Source organism: Castor canadensis, chromosome 14 (genome assembly GCF_047511655.1).
Source record: "Castor canadensis chromosome 14, mCasCan1.hap1v2, whole genome shotgun sequence".
NCBI lineage: Eukaryota > Metazoa > Chordata > Mammalia > Rodentia > Castoridae > Castor > Castor canadensis.
In genome coordinates this window covers 39,754,920-39,774,335 of record NC_133399.1, presented here as the reverse complement: position 1 = coordinate 39,774,335, position 19,416 = coordinate 39,754,920, and the positions used below count along the sequence as shown (strand labels likewise).

Sequence of the window (19,416 nt, the reverse complement as noted above, 5' to 3'; positions counted from 1 at the left end):
CCCCCTGAGTGCAGCCACCACGCCCGGCTCCATGTTTTCTCTGTATCCGTCATAACAAACTGCACCTGGGTGTTCTTGGGCATGGGATTTAACTGTGCTGTGTCCAGATCCCTGGCTTGAAAAGTGGGAGGCAAGAGGGTTGTGGTAAAGGTGGGGTATGGTTACACACGGAACACCTGGCCTCCTGGCTGTCACTTAGTAATTCCTCAGTAAATCATGGTGATGGTGATGATGGTGACGGTGGCTATGAGGGTGGTGGTGGTGGTGGTGGTGGAGATGGTTGTGGTGGTGATGGTAGTGATGTTGATGGTGGTGATGGGGGTGGTGATGGTGGAGGTGGTGATGGTGGTAATGGCAGTGATGATGGTGATGGTGGTGATAGTGATGGCAATGATGGTGGTGGTGGTGGTGGTGGTGGAGATGGTTGTGGTGGTGATGGTGGTGGTGATGGTAGTGATGTTGATGGTGGTGATGGGGGTGGTGATGGTGGTGATGGCAATGATGGTGGTGGTGGTGATGGCAGTGATGGTGGTGATGGTGATGGTGGTAATGATGGTGGTGGTGGAGATGATAATTAATGGTGGTAGTGGTGATAGTGGTGATAGTTGTGGTGGAGGTGATGATGGTGGTGGTGATGGTGAAGATGACAATGATGAGGACAGGGAGACCCCAAAGGAAGGTCATAGGCAGTGGACAACAGAGGCTTAGATCCAGGTCTGCTGACACAACGCCCTTCCCCAGGGCCAGCCCGCGCCTCTCAGAGCCCCAAGGCTGCCCCGCAGGCAACGACTCACAGGAAGAGGTTCTCCATGATGTAGTGGTAGTCTGGGGAGCTGCTGTCCGGGAGAAAGCAGGCAGCAAACACAATGATGGCGTTGAGCCCTTCGCCGTAGTACCCTGGGGACAGGCAGCCTGTGAGCAGCACAATAACTCCAGGCAACAACGGGGCGGTTGGTCTCTTAGCTCTGAGCTGCCGCATGCATGACATCTGTCCCATGTCTACCCTATGGCTGGCCATCGTGTCCCACCACCCACACACTCAGGAGAGTACAGCTCTGAGCCCAGCACCTGGCACGGGAGCCAGTGCCTCCTGAGCAGTCTCTGCTTTGGTGGGGGATGACGGCCACCCTCACAGGCACCCCCATGTCTCGTCCACGGCCTGCCCACCCTCCTCAGGGTTAACATCCGTGCGGGTCAGATGAAGAGACTGAGGTCCAGAGAGGAGCACTGACAGATCCCCAGTTTCCCAGTGTTCCCTGAGCGGAGTGGGAGGAGGAGCATGAGGTGCGCTCACCTCCGTGGGTGACCACCTTCATGTAAGGCCGGATCATATGCAGGTCAATGCGGTGTTCTTGCTCCCCGATGATTACTGTCCGCCACAAGCGCCCGTTGGCAGCACTGCCATCCTCTGCTGTACCATCCCCAAACAGATCTGCACTGTCCCCAGGCATGTTCTTGGCAGTGGCCACCGGAGTATCGTCTAGAAGCAGGCCAGGGGGCAAGCAGAACAGACCCCTAAGTCCAGACATTTCATTCCAGACTCCCCCTAGCCTCCCTCTTGTGTCTGTCATTGTTGCCAGCGGCCACATATCCTTCACTTTCTTCCTCCTGGCTGCCCTGTTCACCTATCTTCCTCTGTCACAAATGCCACCTCCTCTAAGAAGCCATCCATGACTGCACCCCCAGCCAGCAGCTGCCCTGGGCCCCTTGCACCTCTCCCACCAGCCCCACCCTGTCCCTTCCATGCTTAATGGTCACTTTGTATTTCTGTCATCCTCTAACAGATGTGAGCAACTGGAGCCAAGGACTACAAGGAGCAGCCCTGTCACCCCCTTCCCTACCTGTGTTCAACCAGGTAGGGTTGAAATGTCCTTTGGGCATTTCGCTGTCCCTGTCTCTCCTGAATCTCAGGCAAAACAACTTATCCTACACTGCTAAATGTGACTTAAGTCACAGAACATGGGAAAGTGATCAGGGGTAGGAGCCAGGCAACCTAGACCCAGGTTTTTTTGGTTTTTTTTTTTTTTTGGCAGCACTAGGGTTTGAACTCAGGGCCCCACACTTGTTAGGCAAGCACTCTATGACTTGAGCCACTCTGCCAGACCTGGACTCAACTCTACAAATGATTTGCTGTGTGAGCTTGCACACAGTATTTCCGTCTCTGGGCTTCTTAACCACTCTTGAAGTGACCACCACCATCCTACCTGCTCCCTCTGCCTCAAGACATGGTGTGACCTTGTGCCCAGTGCTCAGGCCAAGAGCCCTCCTCCACTTTGTAATTCATGGTCACCTGACCAGGACTGCTCAGTAGGGTACACCTGCATGGCTATCGCCACCACCTAGGAGGTCCCCTGCTTCCTCTCCAGCCTCCCTGCCCCCCAGTGCAAGAGTTGTTGTTCTGGACATTTGCAGGAAATCAGATCTGGCTGATTCTGCTACAGGTTTTAACCATCCTGGGAATAAAAGCTGGACTTCTCTCAAGGCCTCCTAAGTCCTTCAGGAGCTGCCTCCCTTCTCACCCCACCCCAGTCACACAGGATCTCAGCTCAGGTAACATTTCCCAGTGAGGCCTGTCCCACCATCCTTTAAAAGGGACCCCATACCTCATTACGTAGCTCAAGGTCTCTGCCCCTGGGCACAGGGGACACTGGACTGGGTCATTCTGAATTGGTGTCCTTGACCCTGCAGGGCACTGAGCAGCATCGCTGGCTCCACCTACTCTATGCCAGGAGCTCCCTAGTCATGACAGCCACACATGTCCCCAGACATGGCCAGGGTCCCATGGGCAGGGACCCCATCCCATTCTATCACCTTATTTTCCTGTAAGCACCAAGGACCAAGGTCTTCGCGCGTATCTGTTTTGTTATTTAGTGTCTGTCTTTCTGACGACCCATACATGGTTGGGGACCATCTATTTCTGTCTGGTTCCTGCCATATCCACAGCCCTTCAGTTAGGACCAGCCCCAGGGTAATGCAATCAGATGGAGTCCACACAGTTACCTGTGAACCTCTGGTGAAAGCCACAATCCCCAGAAAAACTACAAGTCTACAAGAAAAATGTACAGCCAGTGGCAGGACTGATGCTCCCTCCATGGGCTGTCCTGTGTCCCCAGGTTAGAGGTCTGCACCACAGGCCGCTCTCTGGTCTGTGGGGATACAGCCATGGCCACAGAACCCTCCAGGACATGGTTTACAAAATCAGAAGTTATGTGGACCCAGATTTGGGCCGGGCCCCTGTCAGGGACCCCTGGTCTTTACCTTCCCATTCAAGTTCATTGCCGTTTCCCAAGAACTCCAGTGAGTCGGTCTCATCAGGTGTCTCGATGTCGTCCACGTTGATGTCCAGGTCGTCAGGGGTATCTAAGAAGTCATCGGACAGTAGAGAGCCCTCACTCTGGTCCAGGGAGATGTTGATCTCCGGGGCCACCAGCGTTTTCCTCTTCCGGTGGGCTCCACTGAAGTTCAGTGTGTTGGGAGGTGCTGCAGGAAACCAGAAATGCAAAATCCCAGTGGCTGGCACCCTCTCTCTCCCTGTTGGGTCTGGAGACCTAAGGCAGATGAGTGAGTACTCCATCCCCCCATGGAGAGCACTATGATTCTTGCATGCTGAGAAGGAATTATAAACCTGAATTCCTGCGTCCTGAGAAGGAGTTGTAAATCTGGATTCCTGTACCCTGAGAAGGAATTGTAAAGCTGCATTTCTGCATTCTGAACAGGAGATGCAGGGCCTGATAGATCTGCCACTGGGCTGATGAGCAAAATGCCCTCAAGATTGTTTCCCCTCCCCCAATAAGAGGCACACTGACCAGTTTGTTTAAGAAAGCCCATGAATCCACAGCCAATGAAAAGAACTCATCTAACCCAGAGTTACTACGTCCATAAAAGCCCCAGCCTTCACCTGAGCAGGGAGCTACAGGTTTCTGGGCCTCCCTGAACTGCTCTAGCTGTAGCCTTTCCTTTCTCTCTAATAGATCCTACTTTGTATACCAGCTTTGGCTTACAAGTCGACTGCCTCATGAGCCGGTTCTCTGGCCTGTGAAGGCAAGAACCCTCAACACCTGCTCACACTTCAAACCTGCACGTAACATCCCCTTCCTGTTTCTGACCTGGTGGAAGGTGTGGGGCTACACACCTCTTGCATGGATCCTACCGTATGGTGGGTAGAACTCACAGGACACCGTTTTGTAGTGTTCAGTTACAGTGCTGAGTACTGTAACCACCTCTGGCCTGCCTCAAAGGTCAAGTGCATACGCTCAGATGTTGGGCAGTGCCGGGTTCAAAGCCTGACTGCTGCTTACTAGCTTCAAGATCCTAGAAAACCCTTCTCTGAGCCTGCCTCGGTTTTGCCATCTGAAAAATGGGCCTTTTAAGGAGGGTGAGTCGGTCAAGTTCCCATGGATAATGTGGTACCTAGACCGTGGGCAGCCCACCCAGTCCCAGGTAGAGTGCTCTTGGCCACTGTGAAATCGCACAGCAATTACCTTATATGGCTCGCTGGGAATGTCCTGTTCCACTTTTCAATGACTAATGTGTATTTTTTTGGCAGTACTGGGATTGAACTCAGAGCCTCATGGTTGCCAGGCAGGTGCTCTACCACTTGAGCCCCAACCAGCACTTTTTTGCTTTAGTTATTTTTCAGGTTGGGTCTCCCATTTTGCTTGGAGCCAGCTTCAGGCCTCGAACTTCCTACCACACCTCCTGCATAGCCGGGGTCACAGATGTGGATCATCATGCCTGGCTTGTTAACTGAGACAGGATCTTGCTAACTTTTTGCCCAGGCTGATCTTATATTTTAATCTTCCTACCTTCACCTCCCTCACAGATGGGATTACAGGCTGTGCCACTGTGCCCAGCAAACTAACACACAGTGATCTTGCTAGATTTTTGTCAGATTTTTCCAGACATTGGATGGCCAGGGTCTCAGCTAAACTCTTTTTGGGCACATACATCCCTCAACCTCCCAACATCCCTACTGTCTCCTTTAATAGACAAGCAAACTCAGCACAGAGGCACAGGACAAGGTCCTTTCTGGAGTTGGGAGGGTGGACGTCCCCTGGTCTCCTTTTCTGGAGATCTCTGTCCCCCAGACCTCCCCCCACCACCAGCAGAGGCTAAAGCTAATCTGATTGAAAGAGCAGGGCTGGCTCCTTGGGGTGAGTCTGGGAGAGAAGTGGTCACCTGTCCCTAAAATGATGTCCAAGAAAAAGAGTCCAGAGACCAGGGGAGGTGACCTCAGTGTCACTCTGTGGCCAGTGCAGATTCAGTGAAAGACCCAAAGGAGCACCTTGGACCTTGTTTATCTGCCATTAACTCAGTCGACTCTTCTCATTTTCCCATTGAATTTCTTGGTCCCTAGACAGCAGGTCAGAACTGCTTTTGGAGATGGATATAAACATGCACTATGGCAGAAAATGAAACCAAAGCAGTGGTCAGACTTCACCAAACGCCTGTGCCTGAAGATCCCACATGACTGCGCAGCAGGAAGTGTGAGCCATTTTACAGAAGGGAACAGTGAGGCTATGACTGGCCCAGGGCCACCTTGCTGGTGAGAGGTAGCTTCAGGCTTGACCCCGGGCCTCTCCGCTCACCCCTTCTTCACCAGAAGTGGAGGAGGGTGTTATATTCCATGAATTTAATACAAACTTGGCTCTCTCTTCCTGATGGGGTACAGCTGAAGGTCACAGCACCCAGAGACAGCAAAATTGAGGTGTGGACGTGACACTTGTCACCAGTAGGGAAGTCGGGAGGCAGTAACCCCCACCATGTGGGCTGGGAGGACAGAGATTTGAGCCAAAGAGGATTATTCTCAAGCCTTTAAATTGAGTGGAATTTGCCCCTAAAAAAGAAAAAAAAATATGGAATGATATTTGCTCTAAATGAAAAAAAAAAAAAAAGGTCAGGCTGAATGACTCACGCCTGTAATCCTCACTATTCCAGAGGCAGAGATCAGAAGGATCGCAGTTCTAGGCCAGACCAGGCAAAAAGCTCAAGAGACCCCCATCTCAGTCAATGGCTGGGTGCAGTGGCCCACACCTGTCATTCCAGCTACTCAGGAAGCACAAATAGGAGGATCGTGGTTCAGGCCAGAGCGGGCATAAAGCGAGACCGTATCTCAAAAAATAACCAAAGCAAAAGGGCTGGGGATGTGGCTCAGGTGGCAGAGCAGCTGTCTAGCAAGCGTGAGGCCCTGAATTCAAACCCCATATGGCAAAAAAGAAAAAGGGAAAGAAAGAAAAAAGACTGAATACAGTTTCCTTTAAAAAGACAAAGAAAGAATTAAATAGAATTTTCCAATGAAAGAAACAAAAAGAAAAGAAAAAAATTGAGCAATTTGACCTAAAAAAGAAAAAGAACTAGAAAAAAAAAATGGAATGGCATTTGCCACTAAAAAAAAAGAGTCAAACAAAAGCAACGACAAAAATCTAATGGAGTTTCTTCTTTAAAAAAAAAAGGAAAACCTTAACCGGAATTTACCCTGCCAGGGCTCGGGCTTGTGAGGACCTGGGAGCCACCCTCCCTGGGGAATGAGACACCTGTCCCACCCATCCTGCCCATCCCTGTTCCTTCTGTCCTGTCCCCATGGCCTTCTGCAGACAGCTGGTGCTGGCTTCCTGGCTGGTGGCAGGAAAAGAATCCCCCAAGACCGCCATCCCTGAGTTTTGCCTGTGTCTAAGTTTTAATGACACTGGGGCTGACGTTGGTGCTAGAAGAGCAAAGACTCTGTGGATATGGGATGTTGCAAAGGCGATGTTTGTGCAGGGGAAGGATGGTGTGTGGAGAGGCCCGAGGGTGGAGAGTGGCAGGTCTAACTGTGTCCCCTTCAAATCTGTATTCAAATCCTCTCCCTGGGACCTCAGGATGAGCGTTTCTTTGGAAACGGGGTCTTTGCAGATGGAAAAGTCAAGGTGAGGGCAGCCTTGGTGGGTCTCGCCCCAGTCAGTTACAACATGCAAACAGGGAGAACGCTGTGTGGCGACGGAGGCAGAGATGGGTGACACTTCTACAGGACACTGAGGCTCACAGGCCACCATCAGATGCTGGGGACAGGCCTGGGGCATGTTTTCCCTCAGGGCCTCAGAAGGACCAGCACCTTGGACTTTGGCCTCAGTTGTGGGGTCCGTGAGACTTATGCAGCCCTGGGAAGGCCACAGAGCCTTTTGTGAAAATGACATGCCTGGGGCTGGGAGGTGACTGCTAGGGCTGAACACATTTTGGGGACCTGGCAAACACCCTTTTTCTTTCCCCTCCCAGGCTGCTTTGCCATGTGGGCCTCCTCCCTCCCTTTGCCCATTATCCAACTAGGGCGTTCTCTTTATGGAAGCCACCGTGGGTCCAATCAAGGATCAAGGACTCAAGGATCGTGAATTGGACCTCTCTTTATAGTTGCTGGGGCCTGGGGTCCTGGAGAGGGTGGGACCAGGAGCTGGGACCCGGTCAAGGCTGCCTGGCAGAAGGGTTGGGAAGCTGGGCTTAGTCATTGGGGGCCATGCTGGAGAACCCTGAGACCACTGCTCTAGGGTATCCACAAAGGCTACGCTGCCCCTGGAGCCTGATTATCCCTGACCTTCCCAGAATTCTTTTTTCCCAGTGTTGAGGATGGGAACCAGGGCCTTGCACATGCTAGGCAAGCCCTCAGCACTGGGCCACAGCCTAAGTGTGGCTCCCAGGATTTCGTGAGAGGAGGAAGGCAACCCCTGGCTCCCCTTTTCAGAGAAGCAACACAGCTTCTCCCAGTCTCTCTCTGCTTCTGACCTCATGCCCCATCTCCCCTCATTTAAAAAAATATATTTTTGGTGGCACTGGGGTTTGAACTCAGGGCTTCACACTTGCAAAGCAGGTGCTCTATTGCTTGAACCACATCTCCAGTCCATTTTGCTCTGGTTATTTTGGAGATGGGTGAAGGTGTTTCAAGATTTATTTGCCCAGGCTAGCCTCGAACCTTGGTTCTCCTGATCTCAGCCTCCTAAGTAGCTGGGATTACAGGTGTGAGCCACCAAGCCTGAGCCCAGCTGTCTCCTTATGAGGACCCTGTGGTGACACTGGGCCCCAGATGATCCAGGGTCCAAGATAATTTTATATTGGAGTTTTCCAAAACAGGGCCAAAGGGAGAGGGAGAGAGGGAAGGAGGGAGGGAAGGAAGGAGGGAAGGAGGGAGGGAAGGAGGGAGAGAGGGAGGGAAGGAGAGAGAGCGAGAATATTGAAGGAGTAGTCTCACGTGACCATGAAGGCACCTTGTGAGACCAACTGCTCAGTGCAGAACCCAGATGTAAAGACCTCCAGCTGCTCTGACTTCTCTGTGGCCAGCCACCCTGAACATTCCCAGAAAGCTGGCACAAGCCAGGCCCCTGCCTGCCTCTTGGGGCCCATGTGGTGCAGGGAAAGGCACGGGGTTGGGCAGCTCCAGCTCTCCCTGCTGTGTGACCTCAGGGGCATGCATGTCCCTCTCCGATCAGTCTCTTCCTTATGGGTGGGCTCAGTGACGGGTGACACAGGAGAGCAGCAGTCCAGCAGAGCTCAGCAAGGAGATACCACAAGGTGAATACAAGGTTTGCTACAGTTCCAGGACTCCCAGCCCCAATTCTAGTGGCTGTGGCTTTAGATCTTCGGCCTGTAAGCCCCTCAGAGCAGTCTGGCTGCCCTTGGCTGAGTTGACCTCACTTGTGGCATCACTGGGTCCTATGCATGTGTCCCTCACTTCATCCTTGCATCCTCCCTCTCTAAAAAGCTCACTGCCTGCATTTAGTAGATACAGCATTGGAAGCACCAAGAGGCCAAGTAACCAGCTTGAGGACACACAGCAAGACCTGGTGTGGTTGTCATGATTGTTCTCCCTGGCACCCTGCTTCCTCTGCCATTCTTGGCACAGAACAACCCCTCCCCCAACTTTCTACCCCAAGTGTGCGTGTGGCCTCTTGACATTGCTGCAGTGACAGCTGGGGCACAGCCGAAGCCTGTAAAACACGTTCTTGTTTCTGTGCATGAGGAAACTTACAGGATGTGTCTTCTGCTGGACTACCCAGCAATTCCATCCCAGTCTCTTCTGGAAGCGGCCTGCCAACCCAGCCGAGAGGACATCCAAAATCCAGCCAAGGGAACAAGGTATGACATGGACAGGTTCAGCCAACAGGAATGAGGCAAAAACAAGAGAGACAAAATGCATTGACTTCCTAGCAATCACTGTGCTCAAGTATGTTCTTCTTTTTCTTTCTTTTTTTTTTTTTTTGTGGTACTGGGATTTGAACTCAGGGCCTCATGTTTGCTAGGCAGGTGCTCTACCACTTGAGCCACTCCACCAGTCCTGCTCTGGTTATTTTGCATGCTAACTTTTCCCAGGCCGGGCCTGGACTGAGATCTTCCTACCTCTGTCTCCCGAGTAGCTGGGATCACAGGCAGGTGACTCCACACTCAGCTGGCAGGTCCCTTTGATATGATGTAACAAATAAGAGCACCCTTCACCACTGTGGTCTTCCTTCCTGAGCCCATCCATCAGTCGAATCAGAACAAAAACATTAGCTAAATCCCCATCGATGGAACTTCCACAGAATGGCTGACCAGTCCCTCTCAGAACTTCAATGTCATGAATACTAAGGAGGGTCGGAGAACTGTCACCGACCACAGTTAATATCTAAGAGCATGTCACGTGGGATCCTGGATGGCATCTTCAGAGTGAAAGGGACATTAGGGAAAAAGAAATGTGGCCAGCTCAGCATCTGGGTCCCTTTAGTGCAGCCTTGAGCTCCCGGGTGAAGGCTGCAGGGCTGAACACGGAGCTGCAGGGAGGCCCCTGGGTCTCCCGCAATCCTGGAACTGCAGGGATAAATTCATCCCAGCTGGCCAGAGTGGAGGGGCTGGCCCGGGACTGTTTAGATGGGAAAGAGGTGGACAGCTCTTCCCTCTCCTGTTCCGGGTGGAGTCTATGGTGCCCCTCCCTCCCTCTCTTCTCATTCACAATGTTTTTGGACTAACCACTGGGTCCTTGGTACATGGGTGGGTCCTGGAGGTGTGGGGTGAAGCAAAAGCTGGCCCAATTTCATGGATGCTCAAGGTCAAAAGAGAGCAGATGCTCAAAGGAAAGGAAAATGGCTGCCCACACAAAAACTCAAGTGTACAGCAGTGCCTGCTAGCAAGAGCAAGGGCCTGAGTTCAAACCCCACTACTGCAAAACAAAACAAAACAGAAACAAAAAACAAGTCTTACTAAATGCTCACAGCAGCAGGAGCCATCAAAGCCCAGAAGTGGAATTCCATTCACACACTGGAATATTATTCAACCACGAACAGGGGCAAGGTTCTGACCCTCGCTACATCATGGAGGGACCTTGCAGACCTAGTGCTCAGCGAGAGAAGCAGACACACAAGACCCCACAACAAGTGACTCCATTGACAGGAAACATCCAGAACAGGAGAATCCAGAGACAGGAAGTGGACTTGTGGGGGCTAGGGGCTGGGGAGGGGATGGGTGACTGCTTATGGGGACAGGGCTTCCTGTTGGGGTGGTGAGAATGTTCCAGAATTAGACAGTAGTGATGGTTACACAAACTTGTGATGTACTAAAGCCCACTGAACTGTGTACTTTAAAATGATTCATACATGTCATATGAATTTCACCCCAATTTCCTAAAAAAAGTAATATTCAAGTAAAATCATGAGAAGATTTTAAAGAGGCAGATGAGGGCTGAGGAATCGATTCAACAACTCCCAGAATCCCAGGGTTTGCAAAGTTTTAAAATTATGCTACAAAATCACAGACTGAGCTGGGTGTCAGTGGCTCACACCTGTAATCCTAACTACTCAGAAAGCAGAGATCAGGAGGATGATGGTTCGAAGCCAGCCTGGGCAAATAATTTGAGAGACCCTGTCTCAAAAAAGTACTTCACAAAAAAGGGCTGGTAGAGGGCTCAAGGTGCAGGCCCTCAGTTCAAACCCCAGCACTGCAAAAGAAAAAAAAAAATCACATACCGACAACAGAAGCACCAAACCTAGCTTTATTCTGCCCACACAGCACTTAAAAACATTTGAAGCCAAGCGCCAGTGGCTCATGCCTGCAATCCTAGCTACATAGGAGGCTGAGATTGGGAAGATCAAGGTTTGAGGCCAGTTTGGGTAAATAGTTCATGAGACCCCCCCATCTCCAAAATAACCAGAGGAAAATGGACTGGAGGTGTGACTCAAGCAGTAGAGCACCTGCTTTGCAAATGCCAAGCCCTGAGTTAAAACTCTCCCAGTCTCACCAAAACCAAAATAAAACATTTGAAATTTGCTGTCAGATCAGAACTATGACATCAAAAGTCTCGATACCCATTTCGTGTTGTAGAAAACCTTTCCTTTCAAACTGGCAGCAGTTCGTGTCCAGTACAAATCTGATGGTCAGAATTTCCTTCTAGTTCCTTTCATTCATCTTATTAAATTTGATCTTATTAAATTTCCTCTTATTCTAGAATCATCATTTATGCCAGGTACAGTGTGTCCACTGTGTATACTAGGCATCACGGTAGAGTGTTCACAGCATGATGTTATTTATTTGCTGATTTATCCCTCAAAGCAGCCCCTTGAACCTGAGAAGTAGTCTTGGCCTGGGTCCAGGCTCCCAGAAGTAGGGGTTGCTGCCTCCTGACCCTGGTGGAGCAAATGCACACACTGCATTTTTCAAGGCCAAGTGAGACCTTAAGGAGAACCTCAAGACTGTGCATGCCTGAGGAGTCCCCCTGTGGCCCCAAGGGGACACCCAGATGGCCTTCTTACTGTCAAAGGCCATGATGGGCAGCCCAGGTTAAAAGTGGGGTTTCCTCAATATGCAATTTGACTTCAGTCTCTTGTAGTGAGAAGAACTGTCCCCCGCACCAAAAAAAAAAAAAAAAGATATGTTCAAGTCCTAATTTCTGGCATTTTGGGAATAAGACCTCCCTTCTCAGTTTTACTTTCTGTAGTTGGTTACCAGCCTGAAAATAGTAGATGGAAAATTTTAGAAATCATGTATAAGTCTTAAGCACACTGTTCTAAGTAGAATGATGAAATCTTGCGTCATCCTGCTCCAGTGCACAAAGTGTCCTTTTGTCAGCGTATCCACCCTGTATATGCTACCTGCCCATTAGTCACTCAGAGTATGTTCAAATAACCCTTGTTTTACTTAATAATGACCCTAATACCCAAGAGTAGTGAGGCTAGAAATTTAGATATGCCAAAAAGAAGCTGTAAACTGATTCATTTAAGTGGAGAGGTGAGTTTATCATAGGCAAGCAGGTATAGAAAAAAATCATATTACTATGTACATAGGGTTTAGGACTGTCCTCACTTTCAGGGATCCACTGGGGTTCCTGACGTGCCCCTCAAAGATGAGGGAAGATGACTGTAGGGTCTTTGCTTCGTAATTACATTAAGATGAGGTCTGGGGAGGGTATGCCCTAAATCCAGCCACTGTGGTTCTTACAAAATGAGCAAATGGGGAAGTCAAGGCAGTAAGCCAGGCAATTGCAGCTGCCCTTACCTCTGGCTCCACTGGAATTTGCAAAAGGGCAGGGGATTAGGAAAGACACAGGAAGCATAGTGGGCTTGGGACTGTGACTTTCATGGGGGAAGCACAAAGACCCCGTGGAGGGGTCACAGCTGGAAGGACAGAGCCTCAGTTGCCTGTGGTACACAGAGGTGCCTCTGTGTGGCCACAGCTGGAGTTGCTTCAGGGCACTACACATGAGCCCCCCAGAGCCCAGGAAGATAGCAGCCCTGGGGGCACAGTGCCAGTTGGCAAGGGGGCAGATGGTAGCCTGGGACACACAGTAAGGCCACTGTCCTACCAACACTGAGCTGCTGAGAGTTGGGGGGGTGCTCAGGGGGAGGGAGGGGGGATGCCTGCAGCTGGAAAGTTCACTGGAGAGACACCCTTGTCCCCTGTCCAATTGCCTGCTCTCCTGTCTTGTCTGCAGCTGCCTTTGGCCCCATTTCTGCCCCCGGAAGTCTTGTGAGGGGGTGTGGCTTTTTCTTTCCTCCTCCTCCTCCTTCTTCCTCCTTTCTCTCTCTCTCTCTCTCTCTCTCTCTCTCTCTTTCTCTCTCTTTCTGGCAGGGCTTTGCTATGTAGCCCAAGCTGGCCTTGAGCTTGTGATCCTCCTATTTCAGCCTTCCAAGTACTGGGATTACAGGTGGGCACCACCACACCCAGCCATGGGTAGTTTACAATATAAGCAGCAGCAGGGAAAGGGAACAAAATGAACAAGCTACAGGTGTGCAGGCAGCTTTTGTCACATGGACGGCCCATCTCAGTGTCTCATTGAAACCTGAGGACAACTTCCTGAGTGAAGGACTGTTGTACCCATTTTGCAGACTAAAGAATGGAAGAACAAAGATGTCCAAAAGGCTGGCATGGGTGGCTGAGTGATTGGAATGTGAAATGTGGCTGTCGGACTTAAAAAGTCAGGCCCTTGGCAGCTGGCCTCTGAATCCATGGGTTCCACTCCACAGATTCAACCAACCAAGGATTAGAAATAGATATAGTTTAAACAAAAATGCTTCTCAGCCAGGCTCCTGGTGGCTCATGCCTGTAATCCTAGCCACTTGGGAGGCTGAGATCAGGACGATTATGGTTCAAGGCCAGCCCAGGCAAACAGTTCTTGAGACCCCATCTTCAAAATAACCAGAGCAAAATGGCCTGGAGATGTGGCTCAAGTGGGAGAGCACCTGCTTGGCAAGTGTGAAGCCCTGGGTTCAAACCCAAGTCCCATCCCCCCAAAAATGCTTCTCTACTGATGATGATACAGTATAACAATTATATACACAGCATTTACTTTGTCAGGTATTCTAAGTCATCTAGAGCTGATTAAATCTATTGGAGGATGCACAGGTTCTATGCAAATTCAGTGCCAAGTGATACAAGAGACTTGAGCATCCCCAGGGGTCCTGGAACCAATGCCCATGGATACCGAGGGACCCCTGTAGAAATTCCTGTAGATAGTGGTTCTTCCACCCCCCCACCCCCCACAGACAAGAGATTCTTGGCCATTCTGAGACATGGCACCTCCTGCCATAAGCACACATAGATGCGTGGGATTCAAAGTCTGGAAATGCCTAGGTTCAGGGCTGAAGTCCTCAGATGTGGGGCAGCTCCATCAGTGTCCACCTCTGCCTGGTCATGAATGCACAGGAAGTGCGAGACCTCCTGAGTCAGCCCGCTTCCCTCCAAGCGGGACACTGCTCCTCTTTCAGGCTTCTTCCAGATTTTTCTGGAAGGGAGATTCTTTTCACATTCTCCCTGTCTCTGCATTTCCCTCTCTCTTTCTGTGTCTCTGCCTCTGTCTCTCTCTGTCTGTCTGTCTGTCTGTCTGTTTTTTTGAGCTCAAGCTAGCCTTGAACTCACCTGGTGAATGCTGGGATTATAGGCGTACACCACCATGCCCAGATTTGGTTTCAAATTCTCTTTACCTCTGAACTGTTCCTCACCTAATAGTTTATAGACAAACTCTTGGGTGGTTTTTTTGTTTTGTTTTCCTTTTTACATCCACTCTATTTTGTTCTTTTTTGTTTTTTTATTTTTATGGTACTGGGGTTCAAACATTTGAACTCAGGGCCTATACCTTGAGCCACTCCACTAGCCCTTTTTTTGTGAGGGGTGTTTTCAAGATAGGGTCTCACAAACTATTTGCTTGGGCTTGGGGTGTTGTCTCTTAGCCAGTAACCTCCCTGCCCAGCAGGGGACAGAGATGACCAGCCATGTCCAGCCAATGAAACAGATGACACAGTAGCAGTGAATGCATGCACAGCTTCCTCCAACACAACTTCTTATTCCTACCAGGAGCATCACCCACTCATCCAATATCTAGTAGCACTGGTTGCATGCCAGGCATTGTCCTCAGGCTAGGGTACAGGGCAATCAAAACAAAGATTCCTGCTTTTTGGTGTTCCATTTTGTGTGGGCACAAGGTGTGGACAAAATACCCAAGTGAAGTGTTCAGTATATGCTGTGGGTCAAGCATGTCCCCCAGGGTTCTTGTGTTGGAATCTTGGTCCTCAGTGTGGGGAGGTGGTGAGACCTTTAAGAGGCAGGGCTTGAGGGAAGTCCTTAGGTCACTGGGGGTATGTCCTTGGGAGGAATTAAGGGAGCTATCCTGGGAGTCAGTTAGCTCTTCAAAGAGGGTTGTTATAAAACCTGTTATAAAGCCCAACCATACCCAGTCTTTCTGACTTACTGTTTTTTGTTTTGATTAATTTTTCTTCAGTCCTGGGACTGCAACCCAGGGCTTTGCATGTGCCAGGCAAGTGCCCTACCACTGAACCACACCCTCCCCCTTGGTTTTCTGAGACAGGGTATGGATAATTAGCCCAGGCTGGCCTGCAACTCTCAGTAGTCCTACCTCTGCTTCGTGAGTGCTGGGATTACAGGCAGACACCACCTTTTTGCTTCCTGTTTTGCTTTATATCTTCTTTTCACATGTGATTCTGCCACTGCCATACACCATGAGGTGACATGACCAAGAGGGGCCTTTGACTGAAACTACTCCATTTTTTAAAAAGAATTCTAGCCTCAAATTTGTGAGCTGAATGAACCTCTTTGCTTTATAAAGTTTGCTGCCTCTGGAACTTCATTGTAGCAATGCAAAATAGACTAGTACAGCATATTAGATGGTGCATATTAGATGGTTCTACAGCTGCTGTAACAAACCACCATGAACTTGGCGCTTTACAACATCACGTTATCCCAATCTCAAAATCTTTAACCAGAGTTATATACGAAGACAATGTTCACAGGTTCCAGGGATTAGGAGATGGGTATCTCTTGGGGTAAAGAAATTTATTTACCTGTCATTCAGGACAGAGACAATTCAAGAAACAGGGGTGGGGGTCATGAAGGGGTCAGGGGTTTCTGAGAAGGCGACCTGTGTGGTAGGCACAGATGTCCTGCCTCCATCACCTCTTTCACATCTGGGAACAACATTCTAGGCACAGGGAACAGCCAATGAAAAAGCCTAAAGGTAAGAGTAAGCCAGCCAAGGAGAAGGTGTGAAAAGGAAGCTGCTGTCACTAGGATATAGAGAGGCCAGAGCAATGGGGATGGATGTTTACCCGAGGGTGTTTAGGTGGAGGTGGAACACAGGCCTTTTGGCCTCTGCAGGTAAAATTCAGGTGAGAATACTGCAACAGTGGAATGTTTGTGAGATGGTTCAATAAGGCACTCGAATCTTTTAAATGTGCACATGGGGGCTTTTCTGGGAGCTTTCAGGGACAGGATATGCTTCTTAGATAATTTAGCAAATATTCATTGTGCTCCTCGTCCTTACTGGTTGCTGTGAGGCTACAGAGAGGACGCAGAGATGTCTCAGACCTCAAGGAGAGCATGGGAGAAGAGACTGAGTGGATCAGAACTGGGTCAGCCCCCAAAAGTCCCCACTTAGAAGCACTGACTGGAAGTGGTTCCAACAGCCTTTTTGGGGGAGGGGGGGAGGGGGAGACTGGGATTTGAACTCAGGGCTTTGCACTTGCAAAGCAGGCACTCTAACACTTGAGCCATGCCTCCAGTCCTTTTTGCTCTGGTTACTTTGGAGATGGGGTTCTCATGAACGTTTTTCCTGGGCTGGCCTTGAACCACAATTCTCCTGATTTCCCAAGCAGCTAGGATTACAGGCATGAGCCCCTGGCGCCCAACTCCAACATTGATGGCAATGGACTGCGTGCACTGCACCCCACTTGGGAGAGATGCCAGGACCATAGTGACCCAGAACCTGAGGTCCTACCTGGGAAGATCTTCATCCTGCCACTCTTCCTTCACATCCACATTTTCCATCCGGAGTGTGGCTTCGGTGGTCCCCATGGGAGCCAAAAACAGGGGCTGGCTTGAAGTGGGATGAGCCTGGAGGAGGACAGAAGGTGGAGGAATGAGCTTTATAGACTAATCAGCAAGATAACCCTCCGGCATGTTAGCAACGGATCTGCAAAGAGCTCTGGGGCCCGTTGTCTTACTGAATCATCACCCAGTCCTGGGATCAGTTGAGATGAGAAAACAGGCGTCGAGAGCCAAGGACACCTGGGTCAGTGGAGAGTTTGAACCCAAGTGAGAGACTAAGCCTCCAACTGCAAGATCCCCTTTCTTGGGAGCTCCGGAGTACACCTTCCCCAGAGCTGGCCATGACCCCTCTCTTTCACTGGACCTCAACTGGGAAGCAGTGAATTTTTACATTCATACTGAAGTGTGAATGACTGACATACTTAACTTTCCCTGGACAGACTGACACTTTCAAAGAGGATCTGGTCCACTCCTACCCACCTCTAGCTGCTTCAGACCACCTGCCCTGCCCCTCTGTCCTCCAAGGAAGAAGCAAGTTTTGGCCACCTGCTGACCTGAGAGCTGAGAGGGTAGCATGAAAGGAAGCCGAGATGTAAGTCACATTGTAATCATTATCAGTTTTGCTTTTGTTCTGAGGCTCTGGGTGGTGGCATAAGAGCTAGGCTGCTGGAGTCAGGCTCAGAAATGCCCAGGCAGATGGAAACATCCAGACCTTCACTTCTCTGGGCCTCAGTTTCCCTGTCTGTAAATGAGATGAATTAGGGATGACCTCTGTGATATCTTCTGACCCAATGAACACCACTTTTTCATACTTTTACCCAGTGGTTTACAGCTGGGGATGATTCTTACACACACACACACACACCCACTACCACCATACACACACCAGGAACATCCAGCAATTCTCCTTTGGCATTTGGAGGCATTTTGGGATGTCATGAGTGACAGGAGGAAGTGCTCCTGGGTGGAGGCCAGGGATGCTGCTTAATACTCTAAATACCTAGGACAACATTCCATGACCAAGAACAACCTGGTCCCAAGTGTTCCTATTTTAAAGGAAATAGCACTTTCTCTCCACATTTGCATATTTGCGATTTCAGGGCCAAGTTCAGAAGCCATCACGGAACAGCATACACGCTGTTATCCCATTATTCCTCCTATTCTCTGGTTGTGCACTGCCCAGCATTGAAGGTTCCCTTTTTAACCTGCACCACTTCAGTGACACCCCACTGCCCCCTGCAGAGCTAGGATGGCAGCGGCAGTTTGGGTGTGTCACTGAAAGTGCTTAATTAGCGAGTCTGAATTTGAGATTGTGGCTGGGGTCAGGGAGAACCCAGAGGGCACCTGAGCCAGGTGAGCACCTGCGGGAAGGGGCAATGGCTGAGATCAGACCCGCTCTGGCTGCAGGTGGGGGGCTTCTCACTCAGTTCTCTCTGCGGTCCTGAATGTCGTCATTCACTCATGGAGGAGGGACAGTAAGACGTAGAATGGGAGGAAAAAAATTCCTTCTGGATGCCACAGGCAGTAGCAATCGCCAGCCGCTCCTGCGAGGGAAAGTTCAGGTGGAAGCCATTTCCTACGGGGGGGGGGTCTTGCGTCTGTTTTCCTCATCCTGAGCTGGGCGCGACCTCAGCTCCAGGGGGACCCTCAGGCTGAGGCTGAAACCACATCCTCTAACTGTGGGGTGTGCCGGGTCGCCTGCGGCCCTGGACCCTCCCGATGTCAGATCCCGGCTTCCCACTTGGGGACGGCAAATGACAGGGAGGGACGAGGAAAGGCTGAGACGTTCATTTAGCCATGGTGCTGAATTGGGAGCAATCGCACACAAACTCGGAAACAGAAGGGGACTCTGGTCTCCAGCCGCCCCTCTCCTCCCCGCCCGCAAACCCTGGTCGTCGCGGTCCTGAGACTTTTCCCGTGCGGCTGGCCTTCTTCCCTCGGTGACATAAATAGGAGCCGAGCGGAGGCGGCGGGAGCTCGCGAGCCGGCCGAGGCACGGCGCTGAAAATGGGGCGACCCTCGGCCTGCGGGTGGGCGGCGGGACCGGGCGGGCGCGGGCTTGCGGGGCCTCGGCTCCCGCGTGGGAGCAGCGCCGAGTCACGAGACCGCGGTTCCCCGCTCCCCCGCCCCGCGCGGCTCCACTCACCTCCGCGGCAGACAAAGCCGAGCCCCGCCGCGCAGCGGGCGTCCCGCGCGGTCCCCAGGCCTCAGAGCATCGCCGGGCGCTGCGGGGCGGGCTCCGCACCCGAAGGTCACCGGGGCCGCGAGGGCGGGGGCGGGGAGGGCGGCGCTGGTCAGCGGGGGGCTCCCCGGGTCCCCGCAGTCGCCCTGTCCACTGTCATTGCCGCCTGCGGGCCGCCTGCGAGGTCCCCGCTTCCTCCCGCTCACAGCTGTCAGCCGCCCTGCTGCTTAAAGCCTTGCTTTTGTGTGCGGGGGGCGGGGCGGGGCGGGGCGGGGCCAGGCCTGCTGCGGAAGCCACGCCCCATCGGCATCCGCGCTCTCCATTGGCTGCAGGGAAAGCCCCGCCCACAGGCGCGCGGGGAGGTGCAGATTTCCGATGGCGCATCGCAGGTGCAAAACCAAAAGCGGGGCAAATAAAGAAGTGCGGCGCGGCCGGGATCCATACCGAGCCGGCTGCGGCCGGGGAAGGTG

General features: G+C 51.4%; 1 protein-coding gene across 7 annotated transcripts in view; it reads right to left on the bottom strand.

The window, feature by feature from the left end:
• The window catches only part of Atcay (ATCAY kinesin light chain interacting caytaxin), a 33,098-nt gene extending 13,894 nt beyond the window's left edge, over nucleotides 1–19,204 (bottom strand). Inside the window, exons 1-7 of one of the 7 annotated variants that reach the window (XM_074054335.1) lie at nucleotides 18,911–19,204; nucleotides 18,126–18,308; nucleotides 16,715–16,830; nucleotides 8,993–9,051; nucleotides 3,259–3,480; nucleotides 1,295–1,480; nucleotides 795–897 (exon numbers count right to left, since the gene is read on the bottom strand). In XM_074054335.1, coding sequence (XP_073910436.1) covers nucleotides 795–897; nucleotides 1,295–1,480; nucleotides 3,259–3,480; nucleotides 8,993–9,051; nucleotides 16,715–16,791 — 647 coding nt within the window. In that variant the 5' untranslated portion in view covers nucleotides 16,792–16,830; nucleotides 18,126–18,308; nucleotides 18,911–19,204. Of the gene's footprint in view, nucleotides 1–794; nucleotides 898–1,294; nucleotides 1,481–3,258; nucleotides 3,481–8,992; nucleotides 9,052–16,714; nucleotides 16,831–17,318; nucleotides 17,507–18,125; nucleotides 18,309–18,910 lie in introns of those variants that run through there. The other 6 variants (XM_074054336.1, XM_020165862.2, XM_020165863.2 and 3 more) reach the window with 6 other exon arrangements.
• Between the last annotated feature and the right edge of the window lie 212 nt (nucleotides 19,205–19,416).